Source organism: Ovis aries, chromosome 12 (genome assembly GCF_016772045.2).
Source record: "Ovis aries strain OAR_USU_Benz2616 breed Rambouillet chromosome 12, ARS-UI_Ramb_v3.0, whole genome shotgun sequence".
NCBI lineage: Eukaryota > Metazoa > Chordata > Mammalia > Artiodactyla > Bovidae > Ovis > Ovis aries.
In genome coordinates, this window is record NC_056065.1 from 61,558,777 (window position 1) to 61,575,199 (window position 16,423).

At 45.0% G+C, this 16,423-nt stretch overlaps 1 protein-coding gene across 5 annotated transcripts in view; it reads left to right on the forward strand.

The window, feature by feature from the left end:
• The window catches only part of LOC101102078 (major histocompatibility complex class I-related gene protein), a 33,004-nt gene extending 19,826 nt beyond the window's left edge, over positions 1 to 13,178 (forward strand). For 2 of the 5 annotated variants that reach the window (XM_060396674.1, XM_004013845.5), the window contains exons 2-6: positions 3,868 to 4,128; positions 4,795 to 5,070; positions 6,091 to 6,366; positions 6,967 to 7,068; positions 10,976 to 13,178. In XM_060396674.1, coding sequence (XP_060252657.1) covers positions 3,969 to 4,128; positions 4,795 to 5,070; positions 6,091 to 6,366; positions 6,967 to 7,068; positions 10,976 to 11,016 — 855 coding nt within the window. In that variant the 5' untranslated portion in view covers positions 3,868 to 3,968 and the 3' untranslated portion in view covers positions 11,017 to 13,178. Of the gene's footprint in view, positions 1 to 3,867; positions 4,129 to 4,794; positions 5,071 to 6,090 lie in introns of all 5 variants that reach the window. The other 3 variants (XM_060396675.1, XM_042229157.2, XM_042229156.2) reach the window with 3 other exon arrangements.
• Positions 13,179 to 16,423: the final 3,245 nt, after the last annotated feature.

Genomic DNA, 16,423 nt, shown 5'->3' on the forward strand with positions numbered 1-16,423 from the left:
GGGCCTTTGAACAAAATCCCTCTGCCTGGACCGCAGTCCCCAGACATCTGCCTGGCTCTCTTGTTCCCTGCAGGCACTTGTTCAAAGTCTTCTCAGAGCAGCTTTCCCTAACTTACACTGTTTAGAATTACATTGCTTAGTCCTCTTTGCACCTTTATTTTTATCCCCTGCACTTTTTAAATGAAGGGTTATATGTATTTATTTTATATTGTCTGCCTTCCTTGTGTCCTCCCATTGGGATGTAGGCTCCAGGAAGGCAGACATTTTCACCTGTTCTGTCTTTGATGTGTTTAGAGTCCAGAACAGCGCCTAGCACAGAGAAGGTACTCACATGTTTGTTGAGTACTCAGATGGAGACTAAGAAAGTGTGAGAAAATGTTCATGACTTGCTCTTCCTTTTGCCTCCATCTTTGAGCATTTGCATAATCTATGGAGGAACCACAAAACCTTTCCAGATGTGGAGAAATAGAACCGTTTGCAAAATCGGTTGCAGATTCCACCATATTACACCTTTCGTAGACTCTAGGCTGCATGTAAATTAGATTTCCGCTCTGCTTCCCATTCACCAGCTTGCCCCTTATGAAAAGTACTTTTTAAAGTATAAGTTCCTGGGAATTCCCTGGGAATTATAATTTAATTTTATAAAACTAAAATTTTATTTTATTTTATTAAAACTTCTATTTTAAAGTTTAAGTCAAGTGGTTAGGACTTGGAGCTCTCACTGCTGGGGTCCTGGGTTGGATCCCTGGTCAGGGAACTAAGATACCCATGTGGTGAGGCCAAAAATGTTTTTTAAATAAAGCATAAGTTTGAAGTTAAATTGATTCACATTCACTCCAGCATAATTAATTATTTTGAAGCAGAAAAATAGAGTTTTGCACACAGTTTATAAATACCTACAAATATTTAAGTTCCAACCATGGGCTAGGCTCCCTGTGGCTAGGACTTGTAGGAAATACAGAAGGAAGAAGCTAAATCCCAGTTCTTAAGTATCTTAGGACTGAGAAGTGGGTAGAAGGTGAACAAAGATAAGAAATAGAAGGCAGAATACAGAACTATTGTTTTGGGGATAGAGTTTATGCCTCTGCTTTACCCTAACTCTTGTTTTAATAAGAACCAACACTTCTTTGATGGTCTTATGTCCAGTCTCAGAGGTTTTCACTAGGTTGCCTCCCCATTCCAGCCCCCACCGCCACAGGAAGGGAGAGGGGTGGGGAATAAAAGGTCAAAGCAGTACAGAGGGACCGTGGGGCCTTTATGCTCTGCCCAGGCCTGGGGGAGACCAGCCTCCATCTTGCTCAGCACCACAGCTGACATGCAGGATACTACCTCCAGGGAGGGGGCCCATGGGACATGGGTGCTGCCAAAAACTGCTCCCACCCCAGCTGGAGGAGCAGAGAGAAAGAAAACTAGAGAGAAAGAAAAAAAACTGGAGGAGCCTGCAGGTTACAGAACTAGTGCAATTGGTCGGAAGGGGCCGAGGCTGAGTAGGCCTGGTTCGGCCTCAGGGAATCCTACTCCCCAGCATTATTGAGGTGAGGGTTCCCTGGCCTTGGGGAGGCCTGTTCTAAAAGACAGTCTGCACAGTATGGATTCTTTCATAAACAGCTTTAGAAAAAGTTATAGCCAGACGTGCATGCACAAAAATGAACCCAACCATTTTGTGAATTGGTTTTTTTTTTTTAAATTTGACTTTTTTCTTAAACACATATTTAAAATGAAGAGGAAAGAGTAAACTTCATTAAGTGGCATTCAACCTGGGGGGTCATCCTGACCCTCATCTGAGGTTCTCCACAGTGACCAAGGCCGTGCCTGAAGATCTGAGCATTCACAAAAGGGACAACAGTGGAATGAGCTGCCTGGAAAAAACTGGGGGAAATGGTGTCTAGGGCAGCGGTTAGACACATACAAGAGAAGCCGTGGATGTGGCTCCACCTTTCAGAGTGCCCTGCTCCCAACAACTCCCTTATCCACATCCTTCCCCACAGAGCAAGGCGTCCATGAGGCCAAGCGGAGGTGCTTGCCCTGGGTCTGCACCTCGCCACAGGTATCTGGAACCTGCAGCTCTCTGCCCAGATGACTCAGGGCTGCTTGAATTTACATGGGCCTCTTTCTTTGGTCCATCCGCCTAAGGATGGACTATGCTGCTGGTAAGGCCTCTGCTAAGTCCAGGAGGTGGCAAAGAGGCAGTGTTTATAGATGGAGCCTGAAAGAGAGAGCAGGGTGTCTACATGTGGGCACCAGGCCCTTAGCAGAGCTGGGGGGAGTTGGGGTAGGTAGAGAAGAAGGTGGGTCTCAGGCTAAGGCCCAGGGGCTGGAGGACGGAGGCTAGCTTTCTCTGTGCCACCACCAAGTCAGATTTTTGAATTTGAACTTGGGCTTTGAGGTCATACAAAGGGATATTTGTCAAGGTAGGGAGGGTAGAACATACTAAACAGTTCGTTAGCTTGATTTATCCCTGTAAGATATTTGGGCCTCTGGCATGTGGGCCTCCTCTGATCTCTTGACACAGCCTTGCAAATGTCAGGGCTGGTCTCGGCAGCTGTCTTTAGAGATGCATTTTGCTGATTGGGGAGGATGTTGATGGGTCAGGGGGCAGGAGGTAACAAGATAAAAGGCCTAGAGATGGGCATTTCCAGACAACAGTGAGCAGAGCAGGGAAAGAAAGCCACCGTGCTGCATGTCTCCTCCCCGCCAGCTCTTTGGCAGGACATGGAGGCCCTTGGTTTCCTCGGCCTCAGCTCTGCTTACCTCTTAGGTGTCATTTCTCCTCTCCTCTGTGATGCTTGCTGAGCTCCAGCATCCTAGGCCTCTGGTTCCCGCAGTGAGCCCCGCTCTCCTAGCCTCTGTCTGTACAAATTTTCTGTTTTGCTCCTACTGTCTGTCCTTTCTCCTGTGTCCCTGCTCAGCCTCATTGCCTGCTCACCTCCTCCCCATCCCAGCATCTCCCCTAGGACGTATCTTCTCTAGAAAGTCTTCCCTGAGGGCCCACACCTTGCACTGACCCCATTATGACACCATCCCATTCCTTCTAGACTGCGCTGTCTCCACCAGGTGCGGAGCTTCCTGGTTGACACGAGAGAAGTTCAGTACAAAAGCAGCAGAGAAAGTCATGCAGTTTTGTTTCATCTTAGCCGGCTTTTGACCATCAGGGACTATGACAATTCTTACAGTGAGGTTTGGCTAGAAGAAAAAAGTAGAGAAAGAATAGGAAACTGGTTTTCAGAGTTGGTTTGATATAATAGACAAAGCATTCTGCTTTTTAAAATTTGAAAATTAATTTTTTTAAGGAAAAATTAAAAATTTTCCTTGGGAGGCCTGAGTCTTTATGTGGGTTCTCACTGTGGGTCTGTCGAGCAGACTAACCAACCTGGGGTGTGTGTGTGTGTGTGTGTGTGTGTGTGTACACGTGTATGTGCATGCACAGCAGTAAGATAGGGGCCCTCATTTATCACCCTAGAGCCTCTGCTGGTGAAACCTGGGGGTTGGTTATCAGGGTTTTCAAACCCTCAGAATCCCTCAGGGATAGATCTCCCTGGAGGGGCCAGTGAGTGGTCCTGGGCCCCTCCCCAAAAGACCAGAGCGCTTTACTTCACCTACAAGTTGAGTTACGTGTGAAAATGTTCAATCTGAGGTTTCCAACCTGAACAAAACAGGCTCCAAGTCTTGGCTAAAGCTCTGAAGTCCTTTCCAGGTCGAAGTTCCTGGGGTTCTGTGATTCCATAAGAGGAAGTAGCAGCCGGGTCCCTGAAAGAATGGGTGCAAATGAACACGGAGGACTATCATGAGGTTTAGATGGAATCTAGCAGCTTATGGATCTGGATCAGCCATGACCCTAAATATCTGCCTTCTCTGCCTCTCTCGCAGGGACTCACTCTCTGAGATATTTTCGCCTGGGCGTCTCAGAGCCTGGCTATGGGATCCCTGAATTTATTTCAGCTGGGTATGTGGATTCTCATCCCATCACCATGTACAACAGTGTCTCCCAGCTGAAGGAGCCACGTGCCCCATGGATGGCGGAAAACCTGGAACCTGATCACTGGGAGAGGTACACACAGCTGCTGCGGGGCTGGCAGCAGGCGTTCAAGGTGGAACTGAAGCAGCTGCAGCATCACTACAATCACTCAGGTGGTGAAGGCAGCGGGAATGAGCACGTTCCATCTCTAGCCCCCAACCCGGTAGAGGCCCCTGGGCTGACAGTGACTGTGAGCTGAGCTGCATTCTTTTGGCAAAGCTCGGCAATCTTGTTGATGGGGTTCAGTGCCTGCCATCTGTCCTGTGCCTTTTCCACATTGTCTGTTTCTTCCCCAGGACCCCATGTGCCCCCATGTCCCTGTCCCATCCCCATTTAGGCTGCTGACCTGCAGCTTCTCCTTTCTCCTTCTGAATCTAGCTGTTGCATGTCTTATTTCCAGGCTTAATGAGGTGCTTGCTTATGGGCAATGACTTACTACATTAACTTTCCCCGGGGATATTTCTGGCTCCTGGATATCTCTCCCTCTTCCACTGCAGTAAAAATTTATCAGTTAGTTGTTCCCAATATAGGATAACTCCACAAAGCAGGAATTATCATACTCCTTTGACATGCAATAGGTACTCTGTAGATACCTATGTATAGGTGGGCTTATATCACAGGAACTTTCTGGAGACTCAGTGATGCCATGCCAGGCCTGTGCAGTGATGTATTCTGGGGTAGAAGATGCTTCCAGCCATGCCCCCAGTCAGATCATCCGGGTGCCCACCTTTACATCCGCATGTCAACCCCTCCCTTCCTGCCATTCATGTGTCTTCCAGGGTTTAACACTTACCAGAGAATGATTGGCTGTGAGTTACTGGATGATGGCAGCACCACGGGATTTCTCCAATATGCGTATGATGGACAGGATTTCATTATCTTCAATAAAGATACCCTCTCCTGGATAGCCATGGATAATGTGGCTAACATCATCAGGCGGGCATGGGAGGCCAATCGGCATGAGTTACAATATCAGAAGAATTGGCTGGAAGAAGAATGTATTGCTTGGTTAAAGAGATTCCTGGAGTATGGGAAAGATACCTTACAAAGGACAGGTAAAGACGAGGGGGACTCCTTGTCGCCACATCCTCAGAACTAGTGGTTTCATATGTAACAGTCCTCTGATTTAGCTTTTAACCAACCTTTTCTGAAATCTGTTCTGTTAGTTGGGCTACAGTGACCTGTAACTCCCCCATGAAAACTTTCCCTAGGTACCTTTTTATAAGCATTTTAACAACATTCAGCAATTCTACTTGTTTTGAGTGCAGTATGTCCAGGGACACTTCCTTTTGGGGGATTCAGTGAGATGAATCCTCCCATCTCCTGTTAATGATAAGTTGGGTAATATTGGGTTGGCCAAAAAGTTCATCTGGGTTTTCCTGAATGAACTTTTTGCCCCCCCCCCCATACTTTGGGAGGTAATGCAATTCTTCAAGCTTTGTAGTAACCAAGAGATCATACAACACCCGGATGAGTAAAAATCTGAAATTAGAAAAAAAGACAAACAGAGGGTCTTTGCTTTCCTTAAGAGGTTAGGATAAGATTCCTTTCAGTAAAAAATTCCTCTTATACATCAAAGATATGATTCAAGTGGTCAACTTTTAGTTAACACAGAACTTTTCATGTATGATCTCATTATTCAAAATGAATTATGTCTGTATCATGCTGTGGGAAACTCCCAGACACAATGTGCCTTTTCCCACAGGAGTGATGTTTAATGGGGGGGCTTTCCAGAGCTATGGCAGCCCCTTGGGGAGGCACCTGCACTACAGGTATGAATATGAACTCTCTGTTCAAGCACATCGGTTTTGGAGGCAGATGACTGGAGTTTGTTTCAATTCTCCCACTCACTAGCTGAATACTCATTTTCATTTTAATGGTTTCAGGTAACAGAAATCTGCTCAAACTGGCTTTAGATCAAAGAATTTGTTATTGGTGAACCTGGGTTCTGGGTCATTCTTATTTTTAGATGTTTCCTGCAATGAAGAAAATTGGGAAATGCAGTTGCTGTTTTCTAATATTGTGCACTCAGTACATAAGATACTTTAATTATAACTTGAACTTCTTTTTTCTAGAGCCCCCCAAAGTCCGAGTCAATTACAAAGAAACTTTCCCAGGGATTACAACTCTTTACTGCAGAGCTCATGGCTTTTACCCCCCAGAAATTTCCATAAACTGGATGAAAAACGGGGAAGAAATTGTCCAAGACACCAATTATGGAGGCATTCTTCCCAGTGGGGATGGGACCTATCAGACTTGGGTGTCTGTTGAGCTGGATTCTCAGAACGGTGACATTTACTCCTGTCACGTGGAGCATGGCGGCGTCCACATGGTTCTTCCGGGTTTCCAGGGTAAGGCTGGGGTTGTGGCTTCCTGGGTAGTAAGACTGAGGAAAGGTGGTGAGCAGGAACCGTGGATCACTGCGTGCTTTGGAACAGGTCTGTTAAATCAGAGGTTCTCTCAACTTTTTGGTCCCAGGGCTCCTTTATACTCAAAAAATTATTGAGGACCCCAAAGAGCTTTTGTTTATGTAAGTTATATCTATTTCTATTTACTCTATTGCAAATTAAACATTTTTTTAAAAAAAGTAAACACTGAAAACATAGCATTCTATTTGCTGTCAGAGTGATGATGTCATCTCATATTGTGTGGCCTCTAGAAAATTACACTGTGCCCATGTGAGAGATGGAGATTAAAAAAAGGGGGAGGTGGGGAATCATGACTTAGATCTCATTGACTCTCTGATTGGGTCCTGAGGACACCTCGGGCATTCAGACCATACTGTGGGAACAGCTGTTCCTGTTTCAGATCATTCTCCACACAGCTGTGAAGAAGTCATAGTAAGAAAAGTAGTATTGGGCTTCTTGATCACAGGAAAAAGTCCCCAAAAGATAACAGAGAAGAGCAGGAGGACACGTGGAGTTTTTCCTCCCTTATTTGTTTACTTTCAGATTCGGAAACTATGCTTCTGGTGATGAAAGCTGTTGGGTTTATTGTCCTTGCCATTGCCCTGGCTGGAGTTGGCATCTTAGCCTGGCGAAGGAAGCCCCGAGGTAAGAGGCACGTGGAAGGAGCCTGGGGATGACAAACTGTCTCTCCACAGCGCCAGAGTTTTATTTTCTGCACCTGCCACTCCAAGCCCCATTTAGAACTGGGTTTGGCCTCATTTTGTACCATAGGACCCAAAACACCTCTCTCAGCATATAGGGAACACACCCCATGGATGATGCTTGCAAGGAGAGTGGTCTGTTTCCTAAGTGGTGCCTGATGCCAACAAAGTGGTACAGTGCCTGTCCAGATGGACTGTCCTTCGTGCAGTTGGTTCAGAGACGATATGGTGACATTGATTTGTCTTTTTCCAAATGATCTCATTATTATTAATTACTACTCACCTTTTAAAAATAATTTATTTGAATTGGAGGCTAATTACTTCACAATATTGTGGTGGTTTTGCCATACATCGACATGAATCAGCCATGGGTGCACATATGTCCCCCCCAATCCTGAACCCCCCTCCCACCTCCCTCCCCACCCCATCCCTCTGGGTTGTCCCAGAGCACCGACTTTGAGTGCCCTGCTTCATGCATCTAACTTACACTAGTCATCTATTTTGCATATGATAATATACATGTTTCAATGCTAATCTCTCAAATCATCCCACACTACTGACTTGAGAGGATTTTGTCCTTTGTTTCAAGACTTCAGTAGCTTTTCCCATTTTGACAAACATTCTGTCACAATCATGTGGAAGTCCTTTTTCTTCTCCATTTTTTTTTCTTTTTTTGGTCTGCACTGGGGCTTTGCTGCAGCACCCAGACTTTCTCTGGTTGCAGCGCTTGGGCTTAGTTGCCCTGTAGCATATGGGATCTCGTTTCCCGACCAGGGATTGAATCTGCATTCCCTGCATTGAGAGGTGGATTCTTAATCACTGGACAATGAAGGAAATCCCTGCTTTTTCTTCTAAATTCATCTTTCAACCCATGAAATGTGGAAGAGTAGATCCCTTTGGAAAATGGAACTCAGGGTAAGAAAAAGGAAAGGAGAAATGAGACATATGGGTTCTTGGTACCCGGGGAAAAACTTCATCCATTCCATAAACATGTATTAAATGCCCCCTGTGTTCTAGGGATTGTACTAAATGCTGGGCTATCACAATTCAAAAGACAGATGCAATCCCTGTTAGAAAGCTTACAGTCTAGTCTTGCAAAGGTCATTTCCCACCTCTGGCTTCACTAGGTGCTCAAGTTGATAAGAGCATAATATTGATGAGGCCTGGATTATGGGTTTGAACCTAGTTGTGGGCCAGGAATTTGGCTCTACTTCATAGCCATAGTATCACCCAATTCAGGTGATACTGTTCAAAGTGTGCTATTAGTTAAAAGAAACACCAACCCTGTACAAGAAAATTAACTCAGAGTTAATGGATCATTGTCTTCTTTATAAAAAGTATAGTTCTAACCCAAATCTAATAAGTGATAACTGCTGAAGCAAAAAAAAACTTTTTCTTCTTTTCTTATAATGATAAACCTCTCTCAAGGATGATATGCACTGTGAACTCCTGCTTTTTTATCTTGTGGAGTTTGTGAATTTGAGTTGAAGTTTCTCAAGTAGTAAGAGAATCTTGACCAAGTGAGCTAAAAATGTTTCTCAGAGTTTCAGTTCAGTTCAGTTCAGTTCAGTTGCTCAGTCGTGCCTGACTCGTTGCGACCCCATGGACTGAAGCACACCAAGCCGCCCCATCCATCACCAACTCGCAGAACTTACTCAATCTCATGTCCATTAAGTTGGTGATGCCATCCAGCCATCTCATCCTCTTCTCCTCCTGCCTTCAATCTTTCCGGCATCAGGTCTTTTCCACCAAGCCAGTTCTTTCCATCAGCTTCAGCATCAGTCCTTCCAATGAATATTCAGGACTGATTTTTTTTAGGATGGACTGGTTGGATGTCCTTGCAGTCCAGGGGACTCTCAAGAGTCTTCTCGAACACCACAATTCAAAAGCATCAATTCTTCGGCGCTCAGCTTTCTTTATAGTCCAACAACATCCATATAGGACTACTGGAAAAACCATAGCTTTGACTAAATGGACCTTTGTTGGCAAAATAATGTCTCTGCTTCTTAATATGCTGTCTATGTTGATCATAGCTTTTCTTCCAAGGAGTAAGCGTTGTTTAATTTCATGGTTGCAATCACCATCTGCAGTGATTTTGGAGCCCCCCTTCAAATAAAGTCTCTCACTGTTTCCACTGTTTCCCCATCTATTTGCCATGAAGTGATAGGACCAGATGCCATGATCTTAGTTTTCTGAATGCTGAGCTTTAAGCCAACTTTTCACTCTCCTCTTTCACTTTCATCAAGTGGCTCTTTAGTTCCTCTTCACTTTCTGCCATAAGGGTGGTGTCATCTGCATATCTGAGGTTATTGATATTTCTCCCAGCAATCTTGATTCCAACTTGTGCTTCATCCATTTCTCATGATGTACTCTGCATATAAGTTAAATAAGCAGGGTGACAATATACAGCCTTGATGAACTCCTTTCCCAATTTGGAACCAGTGTTGTTCCATGTCCAGTTCTAACTGTTGCTTCTTGACCTGCATACAGATTTCTCAGGAGGCAAGTCAGGTGGTCTGGTATTCCCATCTCTTTAAGAATTTTCTACAGTTTGTTGTGATCCACACAGTCAAAGCCATTGGCGTAGTCAATAAAGCAGAAGTAAATGTTTTTTCGAGTTGACTCATTGGAAAAGACTCTGATGCTGGGAGGGATTGGGGGCAGGAGGAGAAAGGGATGACAGAGGATGAGATGGCTGGATGGCATCGCTGACTCAATGGACGTGAGTCTGAGTGAACTCCGGGAGTTGGTGATGGACAGGGAGGCCTGGCGTGCTGCGATTCATGGGGTCGCAGAGTTGGACTCGACTGAGCAACTGAACTGAACTGAACTGAAATGTTTTTTCTGGAACTCTCTTGCTTTTTCTATGATCCAACTGATGTTGGCAATTTGATCTCTGCCTTTTCTAAATCTTTTCTAAATCCTGCCTTTTCTAAATCCAGCTTGAACATCTGGAAGTTTACAATTCACGTACTATTGAAGCCTGGCTTGGAGAATTTTGAGCATCACTTTGCTAGCATGTGAAATAAGTGTAATTGTGTGGTAGTTTGAGCATTCTTTGGCATTGCCTTTCTTTGGGACTGGAATGAAAACTGACCTTTTCCAGTCCTGTGGCCACTGCTGAGTTTTCCAAACTTGCTGGCATATTGAGTGCAGCACTTTCACAGCATCATCTTTTAGGATTTGAAATAACTCAACTGGAACTCCATCACCTCCACTAGCTTTGTTTGTAGTGATGCTTCCTAAGGCCCACTTGACTTCACATTCCAGGATGTCTGGCTTTATGTGAGTGATCACACCATCATGATTATCTGGGTCGTGAAGATCTTTTTTGTATAGTTCTTCTGTGTATTCCTGCCACATCTTAATATCTTTTGCTTCTGTTAGTTCCGTACCATTTCTGTCCTTTATTGTGCCCACCTTTGCATGAAATGTTCCCTTGGTATCTCTGATTTTCTTAAAGAAATCTCTAGTCTTTCCCATTCTATTGTGTTCCTCTATTTGCATTGATCACTGAGGAAGGCTTTCTTATCTTTGCTTGTTATTCTTTGAAAGTCTGCATTCCAATGGGAATATCTTTCCTTTTCTCCTTTGCCTTTTGCTTCTCTTCTTTACATAGCTATTTGTAAGGCCTCCTCAGACAACCATTTTGCCTTTTTGCATTTCTTTTTCTTGGGGATGGTCTTGATCCCTATCTCCTGTACAATGTCACGAACCTCCGTCCATAGTTCTTCAGGTGCTCTGTCTATCTAATCCCTTGAATCTCAGAGTTTACTGAGCACTGTATAATTTATTTTTGAGCTATAAGAAAAACACACACATATCTGACTACAAACTCTTTTTTCTTTCAGGGGAAAACAAAGTCATCTACCTTTCTACACCAGATCACTGATGGGAGATGGCTGTTTTCCAACTGTCTCTTCTCTAGGAACCATGGCCTCCTCTTTCCCATATGGACTCAAGTCTAGCACTCAAAGCTCTTGATCACAGCCGCAAGAGACACAGATGTTGCAGGACTATGCATTTGTAATCTATGTACATTTGTACACATGGCAGAAAAATAGGAGCTACAAAATGTTATTTGTCCTTTGGCTCTAAAAAGACTGTCAGGTATCAGGCTCTTTTGATGGAATCTTTTGGAATGTGCATACTAAGTTGCTTCAGTCGTATCTGACTCTTTGCCATCCTATGGACTATAGCCTGCCAGGCTCCTCTGTGCATGGGATTCTCCAGGCAAGAACACTGGAGTGGGTTGCCCTGCCCTCCTCCAGGGGATTTTCCCCACCCAGGGATTGAACCCACCTCTCTTACATCTCCTGCATTTGCTGGCGGGTTCTTTACCACTCTTGTCCTTTATCACATTTCCTCTAAATATGGCTGCTCCTCTGACACAACGTTTCCTTACATCCCATTTGTCAACAGTGGTTTACAGGTAGATTAGAGAACCTCAAGGCTGGGAGAAAGCTTTAATCCAAGGCCAGAAATGTTTTTTCCAGTGCCTTTGCCTTGAGCATCTAGCCTCCACTTGAATTCCGCCAATGATGGGCATCTCACTATAAAAGGCTTTTCTCTTCTTTCAGGAAAGTGTTTACTATTCAAAAGCTGTGGGTGCCATGACTGTGACCCTACAGACAGGTGGGCCCATTCCATGAGAACAGTCAGCAAGTTTCTACAACAGCCTGTGAATGGTGGGATCATTTTACACCTTTCCTGGCCTAAGAGGAAGCAGAAGTGCCCCGTTCTTATGGCAGCTCTGCCTGGCAGCTGGGCATCTTGGAAATATACCTTGTCAGATCTGTCCTTCTGTCTTATATGGGAAAGTAAGAAAAATAATAATCAGACATTATCACCATCAGTGGAAATACAGAAACATGAACCCAACTGCCATCTTTTAATGTGAGAATGATAGTACGTCTCAGAAGAGGGTTCAGTTCTAATTTCTACCCTTCCTCTACAGGTTTATTGTAGATGGGCTCAACTCACCTTTATATATGTGCTTTTTCTCTATACATCTGCACTGGGAATAAACAGAAGTCCCACTGTGAGAATTAAGATTCCCTTGATCCTCCTTACTCTTTCCAGCCTCTTAAAATCCTCACCATCACTTACCCCTCATCCTGCCCCTGTGTAGCCACTGGTCCTCTGGTTGACCGTCAATTCTATATTATCTGTCCCACTTCACCAACTCTGTCTGACAGCACACCTCAGCTCTAATACTTCGACAGACCCAGCTTTGACAGCTGACTTTAAATGTGTACATCAGACTTGACCTTTGCTCTTTCTTGACTGTGACATTTACCCTCCGGCTTTAATCATCACAGTCGCAGGTACAGACATTCTCAGTGTGCCAGGACTATTCCTTGCTCCACGGTCCCCACCTCCATCCATGGATGAAGCTCCCACCCTGCGTCTCTTTCCTGGCGCCAGCTGAGTTGCATAAGAGCACATTTGTGTTTGTTTATTTTGCTTTCAGCGTTGCCATGGGCGATTTCCATACCATCTTTTAAGCAGTGTTGCACTGTGAAGAGAGCAGTTTTATTTCTGGAATGGTTTCTTCTTACAATTAGAATAGTTAGGGACTTAATATATTTTTGAATGGACACTTACAGTGATTCAGGTGCTATATCTATGTAAATGTCTTGTCTCTCCAACTGCACAGTACTCTCATCAAAGATGTTAATAGTCAGAGCCTTTTTGTGTTGCCAGAGCCTTGCCCTACACTTAACATGTAATAAAAATGTCTGTATGGATGAAGAGGAGAAGGCAGAGGCAAGAGCAAGGAAATAGTGAGGAGACATCCAGTAACGCACTAGCAGCATCTCTGTTTCTCCCTTGGGGATTTTATAACATAAAGAGAGTTATATAAATGTAATATAAAGGGATGATTTTGTACCTTTGTTTTAGAAGTGGCTCAAGATGACATTATTTTTTGATAATGTTGGACTTCTTGCTTCATTAGCTCATGTTTGTTGATTACAGATGCTCAGCTATTGGAATCTATGAAATATTTGATAATCTAATTAAACATTAAAAACAACTGTGCTATCACCACAATCATCTTTTGACTTTGGATTGTCTTTACTTGGGCGTCCTTTGTAACTCAGCTGGTAAAGAATCCGCCTGCAATGCAGGAGACCCCAGTTCAATTCCTGGGTCAGGAAATTCCCCTGGAAAAGGAATCGATGATCTATTCCAGTATTCTTGGGCTTCCCTGGGAGCATAGACAGTAAAGAATCTGCCTGCAATGTGGGAGACCTGGGTTTGAACCCTGGGTTGAGAAGATCCCCTGGAGGAGGGCGTGGCAACCCACTTCAGTATTCTTGCCTGCAGAATCCCCATGGACAGAGAAGCCTGGCAGGCTACTATTTGGGTTGAGAATACTGGATGAGAAATATGTTCAGCTCTCTTCTTAATTATCTTGTTTTTTAGATTCTATTTATTATATATTTTCTTGTTAAGCACATACAGACCAAGATGCAGCATACTTAAATGACAGTGTATGAGGGAAGGGAGGAAAGCGGTTTGAAGAGCAGAGTGAAAGTCAGGCAAGGCTGTCCTGGCCCAGGCTCCTCTGTCGTACGCAGGAGCTGTCCCATCAGAGAGCTGGCCTCCTCTGCCTCTCCCACTGTTTCAAGTTCTTCTGGCTCATTCCTTATTTCCAAGGAACTACATACTTGGTTTTTCCCCTTCTCTCTGTTTTTAACCTAAGGAGAGATTGGTTTCGCAGTTGTGGCCCTGAGGAATAGTCATCCTCTAGGGAGGCCAGTTGATCATTTTTGGGCAGGGTCCCTCCGAGTGGTCCCACCTTGTTTTCATCACCCGTGTCTGAGGTCTTTGTCCTAACGTGTAGGTCAAGCATCCCTGTGGGTGAATAAACTGGAGTGTCATTGGGTTCATTTACTGTGATTGCCACGTGGTCAGATACTTGTTTTGGCTGGTCGGTGCATCTTCCAGCAGCAGAGTCTATATGAGAACAACCCCTCACAGTCAGACAGTGCCTGGAGGCCCCAGAATTGATGCATGGGTATGTGTGTGTCGGGGGGCAATTCTTGCTCTTTAGCTCCGCATTTCCAGGGTGAGCTGTTCTTCCATGCACCATGAGTTCACAAAACGTTCTCCAGGGAGAGAAAGGCATTTGCTCAAAGTGCCAGTGGGCAGCAGCTCTGGAGGGGTGTGGGGTCATTTGTCTTCCAGCCCAGATGTTTTCCACTTGACTGCACTGCCCTTGTTGGAGGAAAAGCCGCCACTGTCCTTCCTGAAATGCCTTCACCACCTCTCTTTCTTTGGACTTTTGCCATCTTTTAGCCTTTGATCTCACTGTAACATCTCTGCATCTCTCTTTCCCTTTGGGCTCCCTTTCTCCAAAGTCCTTTCATCTTCCAGTTACCCCTGCAGGCTGTGTAACAAATCCCAAGCCCTAGTGGCTTAAAACAACAGCAATTGTTTTCATCATTAATATCTTTCAGAGTTTCTGTGGGTTGGGGATTTGGGTAGGCAGTTTTGGCTTGGGGTTGCAGTCAAATAGTGACTGGAACTAAAACGGTGCAGGACTGGAGCAACTCAGGGTGGAGGGTCAGGCGTCTTTTTCTCTGTGTAGACTCTGGGGCTCTCCATGTGGTCTCTCTGTGTGGGTTAGATTGGGCTTCCTCACAGCATGGTGGCCTCAGGGCAGCAAGACCACTAACACGGCAGCTAGCTTCCCTCAGAGGAAGTGTCCGAAGAGATGAGGGCAGAAGTGGCCTAGCCTTGGAAGCCACACCATGTCACCTTCGCCATACTCTAGTTAGTCAAAGAAGTCACAAAATCCTGTTCAGGTTCAAGGGGAGGGTATAGAGACCTCAGCACTCAATGGGAAAATTGGCAAAGTCACGTTGTGGGAAGAACATGTGGGTGGGAGGTATGGTTGTGGTCGTGTTTGGAAAGCCAGAGCCTGTCACGCACTGTCTCACCACTCTCTCCCCATTCCACAGTGCATTAGTGTCTCATGACTGCCACAGCAACCCACTGCAGACTGGGCGGCTCTGGAGCAACAGATTTCCCATCTCACTGTTCTGGAGACCAGACGTCCAAAATTAAGGTGCTGGCAGAGCTGTGCTCCCTCTGAAGCCACCAGGGAAAAGTCTGTGCCAGACTTCTCTCCCAGCTGCTGGTAGTGCCTTGGCTTGTGGCTATGTAACTCCAGTCCTCACTGGTGTTCTCCCTGTGTGTGGGTCTCTGCGTCCAACGTTCCCTTTTTATGAGGATAGCAGTTATGCTGGATTAGGGGTCCATGCTACTCCGATAGGACCTCATCTTAACTAACTACATTAGCAACTACTCCATTTCCAAATAAGGTCACATTCTTAGGTACTGGGCATGGGACTTGAACTGGGGGTATACACAGTTTAACCCATAGCACAACTCTGCCAAACCTCTGCCAAACCTCTGCAGGCTCCTCTCAATCTAGCAAAAGTTTGTTTTGCTCCAGTGAATCAGCTGGCACTTAGGAAATCAAAATAATTAAACAAAATCTCCCCAGAGTGAGACTGACTCGTAAGCAGTCCACCTGACCTTAACTCTCCACAAGAGGAGTTTAGTCAAATGAATCTGGCAGAATTTTGCATATGGTTTTGGGGGAGTTTGGGGGACCGCAATCCTTTCTTTAAATCATACCACTTGGTTTTCTTTCATTTATAAGGCTCATCCCCCCAACCTTTGCCTGACAAGGAAAGGTATTTTTGGCCTCCAGCTTTCATCCCTGATGGTGAAAGCAGCTGCTCATTGATCTACTTGCCCAACAGCTTCTCCTTTAGAGACTGAGACTTCTGATGCCTGCTCTCTTTGGTTCAGAGGGAAGATGCTGGTGTTTTTCAGTAGGTTAAATATGCCTTCAGAGCCCTGGACACAAGATCTCTGGAAACATTTAGCTGATGGGGACCCTCTGCTGAGGAAGAAGCCCAAACTGGGGCTCCAGAGGAACTCACCAAGCTTTCACTGTGGCCTCCTTCTCCTTCTCTCTTGCTTCCCCATAGTTGGCTTGGCTGAGTAAAAGGAACACCGATTATAGCCACCTACATGAATGATTTACCACGTGGCTAGATAGACACCATCTATGCCATTATATGTATCTTTATTGTAAATCTTATTTAATTACGATACTAAACTCTGTCCATTTACTCCATCTCTGGCCCATGAACCAACTGAGGAGGGCCACAATTAAAATACAAGGGACATTCGTGCAAATTAGAAAACTATTTCCTTCCTCTGGGTGAATGCTGACCAAGGCCAGGTCATATGGCTTAGCCAGCAGAACGTAGAGT